General features: G+C 38.5%; 2 protein-coding genes across 5 annotated transcripts in view; both read right to left on the minus strand.

The window, feature by feature from the left end:
* Positions 1-5266: 5266 nt before the first annotated feature.
* LOC136834648 (uncharacterized) lies at positions 5267-5956 on the minus strand. Its single transcript, XM_067097231.1, has one exon. It carries the CDS (start codon positions 5954-5956, stop codon positions 5267-5269), a length of 690 nt encoding a protein of 229 aa, XP_066953332.1.
* A 3907-nt stretch (positions 5957-9863) lies between these two features.
* The window catches only part of LOC136834992 (probable cytochrome P450 CYP44), a 144239-nt gene continuing 139772 nt past the window's right edge, over positions 9864-14330 (minus strand). For all 4 annotated transcript variants that reach the window (XM_067097987.1, XM_067097988.1, XM_067097985.1 and 1 more), the window contains one exon: positions 9864-13589. In XM_067097987.1, coding sequence (XP_066954088.1) covers positions 13432-13589 — 158 coding nt within the window. In that variant the 3' untranslated portion in view covers positions 9864-13431. The remainder of the gene's footprint in view (positions 13590-14330) is intronic.

Genomic DNA, 14330 nt, shown 5'->3' on the forward strand with positions numbered 1-14330 from the left:
TTCAAACGAGGCGTTGAAAGCTGGGGACGTCACGAAAGTTGGTGCAGCGGAAGCATGTTGATTCGGATGCACCAAAACAAACTGCTGTTGGGGTTGCGCCTTAGATGTGGAGGGCTGCCCGACCTGTCAAACTGGAACAGCCTGAAGCACAGTCGGGGCTTGAGGTCTCTTAAAGCCCTGGAACCTCCTGAACCTCTTCCCTTTAGGTTGAGGGCCGGAGGTCTCAGAAAACTTCCTCTTAAAAGGAAGGCCCCAACGAGAACGGAGACTTTGGTTGGCTCTAGTAGCTTCAGCCATAACAGCATTAACCTCATCCTCCGGAAAGAGATTAGGTCCCCAGATAGAACTTTTTATTAGCCAGGTTCATGTCTGATGGTGGTCTCCGTAAAGATGTGTTTTCTGCAATTTTGTCTGGCTACTACAAAGTCATAAAGATCTGACTGGAAGGAAGCCAGAACAGACTTTGTAACCACCTGAAACAAGGGCTCATCATGATAGGCTAGAGCTGTTACTTCTGACATAGTGACTGCGTGCAGGGAACGACCTAACCTGCACCTGGCTTCAAATTCTGCTTTGAGCAAAGCTTCTGGAATTCGAGGAAGATGCTCACTGAACAAGGCGGAGGCACACTCAGGATCGAGCTTCCCTACTGTAAAAGTTGCCGGAGCTCCCAACCAACACTCTGAATCTCCGGGAAAAAGGAGAGAGGTGGAATCCGTTTCCTGGAGCTGAGGCATAGGCTTGCCATCCAAACCCGCTTGAAGAGTCAACTCCGCAATTTTAGTAGTGCAAGGAGTCGGAATGGCATCGCCAGTAGAGAACATCGTGAAAGTCCCTTTGAAAGGAGTGAGTTTAGTGTTCTCGCACTGAAATGTGCTAATTGGAATCAATTTCACTGGGTGACACAGGTCGACCCAGAAATGTTAATTTTTATATATTCCATGAACTGCTTTTGGGTATATGTAAAATGGAATTACATATAAACACTAGTGTTGTGTAAAATCATAAATTATTGTGCTATCATGAAATAGAATAGCATTGATTTGGATAAGTAGGAATTTTCCCTGGACAATAGCCGTCTTCCTTCAATAGTGGATATCTTTATTGATCACGCTAGTTTCAATATATATATTTTTTTTTATAAAATAATAAATTACTTTGCTTTTTGCTAATAAAAGGCACAAAATAATGACTTTTACTCTCATAAGTTACCTATGCTGCAACCCAAATAAGAATTCTAGACGGTATGGAGTAAAAAAAATTATCAACTCTTAACAAATGCTGCTGTTATTCCCAGATATGAAAAAGTTGAGGAAATTTAGCTGAAGGAAAACACACAAGAATGCATGTTTTTCATAGCTTAAACTAATGCATGTTTTTAATAGCTTAAACTAAGGAGGTAAATACATGAGCTATAAAAAATAAAGTACCAGTCACAAGTTCCCCACCAGGTTAGGATCCAAGGGTAAACCTTGAGTACCACCCCACTTTTAACCAAAGCAATTCTCTTCATGAAAAATGGAGTGTTAAATACCAATAAATGTGTCATTTCCAGTAAAATTCACGCACACAGATAGATACCTATACTTAATAATGAAGCAAATATCATAATACTGTACAGTACCATGACACTACTTGTCTCGTCTACCTACTTTTTAATGTATCATCTGGGATCTAAAAATCTCCCTGATAAATCCTTCAATCATTTTTAGGAAACATACCGGGTATTATAGGGATTCATTTTAAGCATAAAATGGATCCCAAAACCATGGTCAGTTTTAACACTGACAGTCTTCATTGCCACCAGGCAGTATCACCTGAAAACAGATGCTAACAATAACCTCCTTCCCAAGCCATTCAAACCACCAACCACTGAAGCAGCAGGTCAAAGCTTAGTCCACACAACTGCAGAGTGTATAAAAGGAGAGGAACCAGATATGCATGATATAACAGTGGGCACTGTTGCACCCCAAATTATCACTGTCCTACTGCATTGTAATGATAATAGGTCAAAAGCATTTGGTAGAGGAATCATAAAATGTGCACTAAGGAATATATATGGCCTGACTTTTCATGTTAAAAAATAAGTGACTCAAAGTGCAAACAGCCCCAAACTTACTATTCCGACTCATTCAGAATAAGCAGAGCATTTCAAATCATCAATGTTATCGTATAGCCTAAACGACTCGAAACGTACTAACATAATCGTAGCCTAAGTCTTATACTACGACACCCAGGTTACTTCATTCTTATGCTAGTTCAAATTGCGATTAAATCAATGCACTGCGTTGGGTATATTAATCTATTAATCTAAACATAAAGGATATACAGTAAACTTACCATTGGTGCATTCAATGTTCCCAGCTTGAAATACTTTAGAATCAGATTGGCATGAGCACAATCTCTACTTCGTAACCCTCATCCAAAGCACACCTCAAGAAATTCTCCTTACATTTAGATATGCATATCTCCTAAAGGAACTTTTCCCTAATGTACTTTAAGATGACAAGGCATACTTAAGCGGATTTGAAGGCACCGACAACTATGGCTGCAATCCTCTCTTGAGTCGTTACTAGCTCGAACCACACTGTATCTAGGCTGTGAGGAGACTGACTCTCACAACCGTCTTTGGCCAACACCAAACATTCGACTAGCCACTGGACAAACAACCAATGCCAATGGTTAAGCACTATTACCCGTAAACTTACAATTAAATACATGAAACAGCCAAACCAATGCTTTTCATTACTAAATACAAGCACAACTAAACATAATACCCTTCTACATAATATGCATTTCCACTTTACATAAATTTAAAGAGAATACATAAAACTCTACCACAACTTGCAGAAAAGTACAATCTCTCTTGTTGAAGTTTTGACTTACTCCCCTGCAAGAAAAACATATGCCTACATTATTTACAATAGTCCTGTTCTTATCAATGCCTTTCTGGCTTCTGCAGCTATTTGGGCAGTCCTTCTGCTCGGGCGGGTGCTTGACTGAATGTTTTCTGTTGCAGGATTAATTTCCCTCATCTCCTGCCACAGATCTAAGGGATATAACTTAATTACAAGTCTCATAAGCTGGCTATGTGCCATTCTTAGGGCAGCCACTATTGGGACCTTGTCTCACCCCAAATGTAACTCGATCACTTGGCCCAACTTCCACTTGCTCCTTGGCCCCTCGTCGTGAATGAGGACAACTTCCCCTAACCTGGGCCTAGAGCCATGCATTATTCCTACTCGATGGGTCTCTCTTAACGTTGTTAAATACTCCCTCTCCCATCTTTTCCACAAGTCGTCACACAACTTGGATGCGTACAGGAATCTTTTCTCGGTGAACTCTCTCCGTCCATAGGTAGGGTCACCAGAGACCTCTTCCCAATTTACTACTTCTCTTGGGAAGGACTTAAGTTTTTGTCCAAGGACCAAATGGTTAGCAGTTAAAATTTCCAACTGATTCAAATCCCCGGGCGTGTAACTTAATGGTCTGTCGCTGGTAATTCCTTCCAGCTCCACCAGCACACAGGTTAGTTCCTCAAAACTGAGTAAGGCTTGACCCACGATCTTTTTTAGACGACTTAAAAAGTCAAAAAGTCCTATCAGCCTTTCCCGTATAGCATCAAAACCACGGTGCTCTCGCTGGAATGAACTTCCAGTTACATTTTATATCTAACAGATATTCCTTTACCCTGGGATTCTCGGACATGGTCTTAAGGTATTCTGATGCCGCTACAAACGTGGTGGCGTTGTCACTCAACACGAGTGCTGGGAAATCTCGTCTGCTGCAAAATTTTCTAAAACTCATGAGGGACGAGTCACAGGACTGGTTATCAACTAGCTCCACATGTATGCCTCTGGTTATAGGGGCACATAAATAAGATGATATAAGCCTTCTCAGGGCCTTGTCCTTTTCCCTCAACCCATAATGTGCCAGTGTAGTCCACACCTGTGGTATTAAAAGGTTACTTACATTGCACCCTGAAGTCAGGTAACGGAGGAACTATATTGGGCCTATATGGCCTCCCCTGCGTTCTCCTGCAAATAACACAATGGTGTATTATACTCTTAGTTAATTCTCTTATCTGTGGGATCCAGAACTCCTGTCTGACATTCGGCACAGTTGCATTTACACCCATATGAGCATTAGCATCATGATATTCTTTAATAAATACCCGAGTAACATAGCAACTCTTCGGCAATAGTATAGGAAACTTAGCAGGTTCGGGTATCTGTGCATGTTCTATTCTACCCTTACACCTTATTACCCCGTTGTCCAGGTAAAGATTCAACTGGTGTGCAAGAGCTAGTTTTGGTTTTCTTACTCCATTCATCAAACTCTCGTAGTCCCCTTGGAAAAATTCCCTTTGTATGATGGCAATAGTCTTATTCTTTGTCTCTTGGACTTCTTCCAAGGTCAGTTCACCAAGCCTCTTCATACTGGTTGAACTCCTACAATTGTTAAAAAATCGTAGGATCCATGCTGTGGTCCTATAGACCTTTTTAACCTTGCTGAATCTCTCCCAATTCAGCAAGTGAGTATTACCATTCAGGTTGTCCCCGTATTGACCAAAACGTTCTCTTCCCTACCCCGCACAAGTGATCCACCAACACATGACCTATCTATTGGCCAAGAGGAATTCTTTAATCAAGGGGTCCCTCCCACCAGAAAGAACTATCCAAGATCATTTCTGTCCTTTTCCCACGTGTCAACCAGTCACTGGGATTATCATCTGTAGGCACATAGGACAAGACCGCCTCTGGAATTAGAAGAGTTTATTTCCTGTACTCTATTTTTCACAAATACAGAGAACATTATTCGATAATAGCCAACTTAGGGCGACTTTACTGTCCAACCAATCAAACAGTTCTGAAAACTCATCCTTCTCAAAGGATTCTTTAACAAATTTGGCCATTCTTGCTGCCAACAACAATGCCATCAACTCAAGTTTTGGAGCAGTTAATTCTTTAAAGGACGCTACTCTTGCCTTTGCCATCATTAAATAAGAGTTTTCGTTCTTAACTCTATACCTACACAACCATATGCTAACTCACTGGCATTGCAGAATATGTGTAAGGAGTCCCCCTTTCCTAGGCTAGTAATCCTAGGAAAGGAAATATCAAGACATTTTTCCAAGTCTTCGGATAACTCAACCCACTGGTTCTGTAATGGGTCTGGGAGTTGTTCATCCCAATCTAGCTGTTGCTTCCACAAATTCTGCAGGTATATCCTTGCCCTAATGGATTGTAAATCCGTGCAACAGTTCTCAACACTTCCCTCTTAGTCTGGCTGGACTTACAGTATTTATTGTCGGTTGTAACGTCAAGGTATCTTTTTCTTTGTCCGAGTTCAGACCTAAGACCTTATGAGTTGTTTGCGCTCTGGCACTAATCCCATATGCTCTCGCAATAGTTTGCAATGAGTCATTGTTGCTCATCCATTCTTTCAGATACAGATATGCCTGTGCAAATATCTTATTTGCTTCAAAGAAAAAATTTACCAGTTCATTATCATCATTGCTAGTGAACTGCAAGTTATCTACATATAGTCCTCTTTTCATCCTTTCTATGTCACCTTCTACCGTAGATAGGCGTTTCTTAATCGTTGCATTCAGCAGAAAGGGAGAACACGTAGCTCCAAACAAAACAACTCGAAACCAATGCACTGACAATTTACTGTTAGGGTTTGTTGGATCTTTTGGATCTTCCAACCACAAAAACCTAGTGTAGTCTCTATCTTCTTCAATGAGTTGCACCATTAAAAATGCTTTCTCTATGTCACTAATACAGGCAAACAATTTTGTTTTAAACTGCAGCAGAACGTTGAGCAGGTCAGCTGTTATATGTAGTCCCATCCACAAAAAATCATTCAAGCTTAACCCACTTTTCCCCTGTCTGACCAAACAGTCAAGTACTATCCTAATAGTGGTTTGTTGCACTGTCCTTTTTAACACCATGATGTGCCAAGAAATGACAGTCTTCCTCTCTTTTAAAATATTCCACTCTCTCTATGAATCTCCTATCCTCCTGATCCTTCAGGATTTTCTGGTAGTGTTCTAGATACTGAGCGTCCTTCTGAAACTTGACACAATGTTGTTTTAATCTATTCAAAGCCAACCCAAAGTTGGAAGTTGATCTTTTATTGCCTCTCCAAGGCTATGCCACAACATGCTGTTTGTCAATTTCAGAATAAATTATAGTACTCTCAAAGTTCTCCCATACTTTCCGTTCCTGTTCCGTTATTTCACTGCAGTCAATACCTAAATGATCTAAACTCCATAAAGTTTCAAGATCTTCCTTTGGATCCTTTAAATGAGTAGCCCCTTCAGCCATAATTATGTTGTCAGTTTCTACTGCCAGTTTCTCCTTGGTGGGAGGAGAACTACATGCCCCGGTTACCACACAACCAAATATGGTCGGTAGTAATACTAAATTTTCAAATTTCCTTAACCCTGGGTGTAAGATGTACACATTGTCAACCCCTATTAACAATTCAATAGGTGATTGTTTCTCTATGGGTAGATCAAAATCTTTATCAGCCAAGCTGATTTTCCTTCTACACAACGACCTCAAGTTTCTTTTTAACGTCGAACTTCTTTGTAAATTCTGGTAGCTCGCCTAGGCTATACAATTCATATTTATTAATCTACCCCGGTGAGGTACAGCGATGTTCACCATTTCATATTCCTTAACTGGTGTAAAGTTAAGTAACCTCTCAATGATATATTTTCAACTCCCTTGCTTTTATAGTGTAGTCCCTCAAGAGCACATTTCTTTATAAATGATCTCTTGGCACAGGTGTCCAACAACCCTCTCTTTTGCACAATACGACCTCTTTTACCCTTTAGGGTTATTGTGGCTGTAGGTAAGACCGACTTCCTGGCCATCTTATTTCCCTGGCCGGTATTTGTCAAAGAGAGAGTTCCAACTTGTACCCCACCTATCTTAGATTTATTTGGCTGGTTTCGATTGCATATAGCACTATGATGTCTAACAGTGGAGCCATTATTACAACCTTGCCTGCCACAGTCGGAACTGAAGTGTTTATTGGATGCAGCTATGAATCACAAACCCAGAGTTCTGAGTCATTCTATCTTTCCTCCTCTGGTTATATAGGATTTACAATGTGGCCATATATGATTGCCTCCGCAAAGTGCACATCCTTTATCCTGGTTTTCCTTGGCTTTGTTCATACTTTCTTTAGGCCTTACCAATGTTTATTTTGGTCTCACAGATTGTCCTTGTTCTACTGCGAAAGCAGATACCGTTGTCAATGTATTAGCTTTTGCTGGTTGTCTGTGGAAATGCCCTCAAATTGCATATTTCTTCTTCAAGATATTTTTTAAAGGTGTCAAATTTCAGCCAATAAGGTGTCAAATTTTAGCCAATCTTCTCCACACCTTCATTTTATTATTTCACTTACACTACTTGGTAGTTTGGTTAGAGCAAGATGTATACAATTCACTCAATTCCAGCTGTTCACTCTCCAATGATCTTATGCAGCCTTCGAATTGAGCTCTAATACCTTGTAGCGATTCTGCATCTGCCTTGGGAGTCTCAGTTTGGACGAGTTTTCTAACTAAACACAACTTGATTTCGCCTTTTCTGCCATAGGTCTCTTTTAATAGGTTCACTGCTTGTAAATATTTATCACCTTCTAATTTAAAACCAGATATCAGTGCCAGAACCTCACCTTCCAATAGGCCCTTCAAATAAGAAAACTTCTGTATATTCTCAAAATCAGTACATTGGTGTACTGATACTTCATAAAGTTCCCAAAATGAATTCCATTCTGATACATCACCAATGAAATGTTTGAGGTCTAATTTAGGTAACTTTACACTAGCTTTATCAGGCAGTATTGGTGCTTAGGTTCACCTCTTACAGCTAAAAGACTTGTGATGGAGGAGTTTAGTCTATGAATTTAAGTGCCTACCTTTAGGCTACATTCAGCTTGATTCATAATTTGGTCAGGTTGTCCTCCAGGATCTGTTAGATCCAATATTTCATTATCCAATTTCTGGATTTTCTGCAAATATCCCTTCAATGAGTCTCTCAAAGAAGAAATACTATTGATATCACCTGCATCAATAGTGGTTTCAACCTTTTTGTCCAGTTAGTTATCACAGACTTAAAACCCCACCCCCGTCTCCTCTTTAACTATTCCAGGTCAGAGGTCAGATGTCTTAGCCTATGATTTACCAAAACCAAATATATATACTCTTAATTACTAAAGTGTACAAACTGCCAGCTCCAAAAAAAAAAATATATATATATAAATATATATATATGTATACTGCATTAGCAAATATAGTATTCAGAAGTTGGCAACACCTCTCCAAATTAATCAATGGTAGATCACTTCCAGTTATATTATATATATACAGTGTGTGTGCCCTTGACTACACACATATATGCACAATGTACAACATTGGGTTTTATTTCAAATTAAAATTCACTTAAGTATGTCATCCATTTCAGGCTAGGCTAACACAAATAATTCTAAAATGGCTGCCACCATCAGCCGGTCTCGTTTTTATCTTTATCGCCAAGTAACACAACATCCTTAAAATTTCATAAACACCCAACTATACAGATCTCTGCTATAACAACCAATCGCTGAGATCCTGGTCACAGTACCAATTTATTCTGACTCATTCAGAATAAGTACAGTAGAGCATTTCAAATTGTCAGTGTTATTGTATAGCCTATACGGTTCGAAACATGCTAACCTAATCGCAGCCTAAGTCTTATACTACAACACCCAGGTTACTTCATTCTTATGCTAGTTCAAATTGCAATTAAATCAATGCATTGCGTTGGGTATATTAATCTAAACATAAAGGATATACAGTAAACTTACCATTGACGCATTCAATTTTCCTAGCTTGAAATATGGTAGAATCAGATTGGCATGAGCACAATCTCTACTTTGTAACCCTCATCCAAAGCACACCTCGAGAAATTCTCCTTACATTTAGATATGCATATCTCCTAAAGGAACTTTTCCCTAATGTACTTTAAGATGACAAGGAATACTTAAGTGGATTTGAAGGCACCAACAACTATGGTTACATTCCCCTTTTGAGTCCTTACTAGCTCGAACCACACTGTATCAAAGCTGTGAAGAGACTGACTCTCAAAGCCATCTTTAGCCAACACCAAACATTCGACTAACCACCGGGCAAACAACCAATGCCGGTAGTTAAGCACTATTACCCGTATACTTACAATTAAATACACGAAACACCCAAAACAACTTTCCATTACTAAATACAAGCACAACAAAACATAACATCCTTCTTCTGCATAAAACGCATTTCCACTTTACATAAATTTAAAGAGAATACATAAAACTATACCACAACTTGTGGGAGAGTACAATCTCTCTTGTCGAAGTTTCAACACTTACAACCCAAAAACACACTTCACTAAGTTATATTGGGTTGCCTGTATCATTCTTTTACATAATTCACAAATAAATTTTTTTTACATACTTATTCATATTTTTAGTATGTAACATTAAAAGTACGTTCATTTATTCATGCATTAACACTCACATTACTTTGTGAAACTGAATTTTTCAAGTTTTGTCAGCTAATAATTTTTGGAAATTTTGGTCAAAATATACCTCCCAGTATCCTTAGCAAAAACTTCATGCAGGTCTTTATCAGGCTCTGACAATCTACAATAGCAATTTGGAAAACTAATGTAATCTTTCAATATAAAAAATATGTTAATATTTAATTCACAGAAAAGGAATGTTAAATATTATAGTAACACCAACAATAATTACTCCACAGGGAGCATTTCAAATATTCTGATAATTTTCACCAAGCAAACTAAGGATTATTACAAATTGGGCATGAATTTCACTATATTTTCTGTTCATACATTACTGTACTCTGTAGACCCCCATATCCATATGTCAGATAACTTTCCAGAACCTATAGCGAAAGTGGAAACTGCAGAAAACAGTGAACCATACGTAACCCAATACGTAATGTGATTTTCATGAATGTGCATAAATACACTGTATATACCAAAGCTAAAGAGGTGAATATACAAATAATGAATGTTTTACATCATCATTACAATTATAAACCCGGTTCAGCTACTGACTGTAATCACTTCTTGAGCAGATGGAAACTTATAGTGTTCACTCTTCTGGAGCTTTGTACTTTAATTTCTTTTTAGGGAAGGAGACAGCAATAAACTATGGAAGAGTGAATCTAGGGGTATTACACCCACAGACAAGGGGGAACCACTACTTGTCATCTCTTCCTTTTAGTTTTTTCCATTACGCTTGACCAACTTCTTTAACATCACCTTGCACCAGTTTCCACTCTTTTCATAATGCATCCTCTCGGTAAGCCATATCAGAGTAGAAAGGTGTCTCAGGGATCTTGTTAAAGTAATATACAGGGCAAGCCATATCAGAATAGAAAGGTGTCTCAGGGATCTTGTTAAAGTAATATACAGGGCAAGCCATATCAGAATAGAAAGGTGTCTCAGGGATCTTGTTAAAGTAATACATAGGGCAAGTCATATTAGAATAGAAAGGGGTCTCAGGGATCTTGTTAAAGTAATATATAGGGCAAGCCATATTAGAATATAAAGGTGTCTCAGGGATCTTGTTAAAGTAATACATAGGGCAAGCCATATTAGAATAGAAAGGTGTCTCAGGGATCTTGTTTAATATATATGTAATAACAATGTCCAGCCTAAGCCCAATACAAAACAAGGAAATGAAGGGCGAAGGCCACAGAGTGGGGCTTGATCCCAGATGATAAGTTTATCTGCCTCTTACAGGCTGGGACACTAAAAGTCAGTAAAAATAAAACTTAAAAGAAATTCCCAAAACTTAGCAGCCGAAAGAAAGCAAGGTCCTAGCTTAATTCCATATAATCAATGAACATATCACTTTTCCTCTTAGAAATACCATATATCATAGAAGTAAAAAATGGAATGTTCAAATGGTCATTTGACCACTTTCGTAAATTCAACTTCAACCATAATGTTGAAAGACTTTACATTACAGTGAACCCCCCGTATTTGCGGGGGATGCGTCCCACACCCCCCCGCAAATAGCTAAAATCTGCAAATACTTCAAACCCCTCTAAAAACACTTAGAACTGCCCATTTTGATAGTTTAAACACAAAAAAACCCTGTAAAAATGCATATACCCGAGTATTTTACTAGTTTTATCACAAAAAGTGCATTTATTCATGAAAATTATGTGAAAATACAGTAATTAGTGAATATTTCTCAGTGAAAAATACCGCGAATGGGCGAATTTTCCGCGAATAAAGGCTAGATATGTTCCACAGAGAAACCCGCGAACCATGAGAACGTGAATAAGGGGGGTTTACTGTATTCATTCTACCATAGGTTTATTATTTATCAATCTTTCTGGTCTTTTCAAACCTATCTTCTGTTAGTCTTCTCTCCACTTTCTACAACCTGATCAAATATATTTTGCACTGCAATTTCATTCAAATAAAAACAGTAATAGGGCTTGAAAGTTGATAACAGTGGTCCAAATTCTACTTTCTTAAAAAAAATTTAAATTTTCATGGTAAAATTAAGTCTTTGGATACTTACCTACTATTACTAGTTAGCTCATTTCTTCACATCATTAGGTGTTACAGACATTCAAAATAAATAAAATAATGCTTGGTTAACCCGCTAGTACTCTGTTTCCCACCTGGTAGTGTGGGAATGTTTACTTTCTTGTCAGAATTCTTCATGACCACCCACTAAGATATGGGGAGGCTGGGCGAGTTTCCACTTTAACAGTAGGTAAATAACCAAATAATTAATTTTATCATAAAAATTTTCATTATTTGAAATGAATCTTACCTACTGTCAAAGTTAGTTGACTACCTCACTGAATGATGATGGTGGGTTAGTGTAGCCAGAGAAACAATAAATGCCAGAGAGGGAGACATACCTGGGGACGTCAACATTGACGGTGATAAGTACCAGTCAGCTGGGAGAAAGACAGCTGGATGGGAGAAGGTACAGGGTTCTTGTATGACGTAACCACGGAAGGTGGATAGTTGGAGCCATCTTCACAATGCTTTAAAAAGGTGATTGCTGAGGAGCAAGAGCCCATCCTAGCACATGGCTAGCTTAATCTAGACAAAGAGCAATGGACGAAGATGAGTCGCTTGTACAAATAAGAACATTTGTCAAAGGCAACAAATACAAGGTGATAGGAGGAACTGAGAAAGAGGGGGAGGGTTAACGTCGAACATGGAAGACGATACAGGGCAAGTAAATGATTAACAACAGAAGTAAATGTAATACCATGTCTATAATCCCAAGATAACTCCACCAGTTTACACACATCATTCTCAGTCTCTCGAAAAACAGGATAATATGCGAGCTAGTAAATGTGAGCACCAAACCCTACCAAATAAATCCTTCGGAGAATGCGTCAAATTCGACTAGGAAGATGGTTGAGAGACAGGTGGAGAAGGGCAAAGACCTTGGCCCCGAGACAACTTGGTTCCCTGTCATTGGTGAAGACCAACTGACATGGCAGTACAGAGGGTAGGCTACAAACATACAAAGGCTCCAACACCTCCTCTCTCACGGGGAAGGCAAAAAAGGTCGATCACTATGGGGGGAACCGTGATCTTCACCCACAATATATACAGTCAAATGTCTAGCCAATAAAAGAATATTCTTAAATTCACCTACCCTTTTTATCCTGAACCACACAGGGAGCATAAAAAGGTAGAGTAGAGGGAGTGAAAACAGAATCAACACCAGAAGCAAAACAAAAAGGAAAAGACTGAGTAGGCTTATGGCCGGCCCTAACAAACTGCATATGTAATCTATCAGCCTCTTGCATCTCCCAAATTATTCACAAAATTATTCATCCTTTCATCAGATCACTAATTATTTCTTCACAATGAGAAGAAAAAGCACACTCATGTCCCTACAGGTAAGCTAACACACACACACACACACACACACATGGCCATCATGAGCTACAAAACATTTGGTTTACACAAAACTTGTTCCAGTACAGCCTAATGCTTCTATATCTGCTTCTGTGAATTATTTATTATTTATTAATTCAGTAGATGAAACCTATTCACATGGAACAAGCACACAAAATGACTTAACACAAAACCAGAAAACAAGCACAATACCATACAGGAGGAAATCAGCCAGAATTAGTCAAAATTAATACTGCTGACTCACACCATATGAACATGGACACAGCAGGAAGAATTATGTCAAGACCATAAACATTCCAATGCCACCTGGTTGGGAAACAGGTGATTACAGACAATCCTAGCAGGTTAGCCAAGTGTTACATGTATTTTGTTTATTTTGAATGCCGATTGCACCTAATGATGCAAAGATATAAGCTAACTTTAACAGTAGGTAAAATTCATTCCAAATAACAGAAATTTACTCCCTGGAAAGAAATCGAATAGGTAAGGGTGTCTTGGGTCTCAGCAAAATTCTCCATTCTTGTTCAGGAGGCTCATAACTTGTGGCTTCAATTCGGAATTTCTGCAGAAGTCTGCACAGCCCTACGTATAAATCCTGCTCTGCAAACCTACGTCCTGTAAAATAAAAAAAAAAAAATGCTTGAGCACCTAGGTACTGTATGACCAAAGTGCTCTCCAATTCCCACAGATTTTTTAAGAAGGCCTCATGCATATTCTGCCTACAATCAGCCTTGTACATAACACTACAGGCTGTACTACAGATTACTTGCAGCATCTCATTGGCCCTAGCAACATAACTTGCTGTGTTTGCTGCTAATTCTTACCACTGAACTCTTCCTTCTTTGCTGTCCGACTCAAAACTTTTCCATGCTCAAATATTCTGGGTCCTTTTTAACACACTCCTTAGGTCAGATGAATGGGTATCTAGATATTAATATCAGTGGTTGTTATTTACATGTTTACTCAAAATTATCAAACATTCAAATGGAAAGGCATAAAGGCCAAGTTCCCACAATGTTCATGTATGAAAAAAAAAAGAGAATGGATAAAGAGAAACAGACAAATGAATAATATGCATAAACATTATATATGTACTGTATATATATTAGTAATAATAATAACAAAAACAAACTGAGTCAGGGTGTCCTCCAGCAGACAGGTCTTCTCTAAAATGGTTAAGAAAGTATCTTTATGATGCCCAGTCTCGATAGAAAAGCCATTCCACAAAAACTGGCTGATTCACAGCAAAAGAAATTAAATTCCTCAGCTTTTAAGAGTTTATTCTTATCCTCAAGATACTTTGTATAAAGGCTATAACATCTTTATTTTCAATTTTAATTTTTGCAAAGAAATTTT

This window comes from Macrobrachium rosenbergii, chromosome 54 (assembly GCF_040412425.1).
Source record: "Macrobrachium rosenbergii isolate ZJJX-2024 chromosome 54, ASM4041242v1, whole genome shotgun sequence".
NCBI lineage: Eukaryota > Metazoa > Arthropoda > Malacostraca > Decapoda > Palaemonidae > Macrobrachium > Macrobrachium rosenbergii.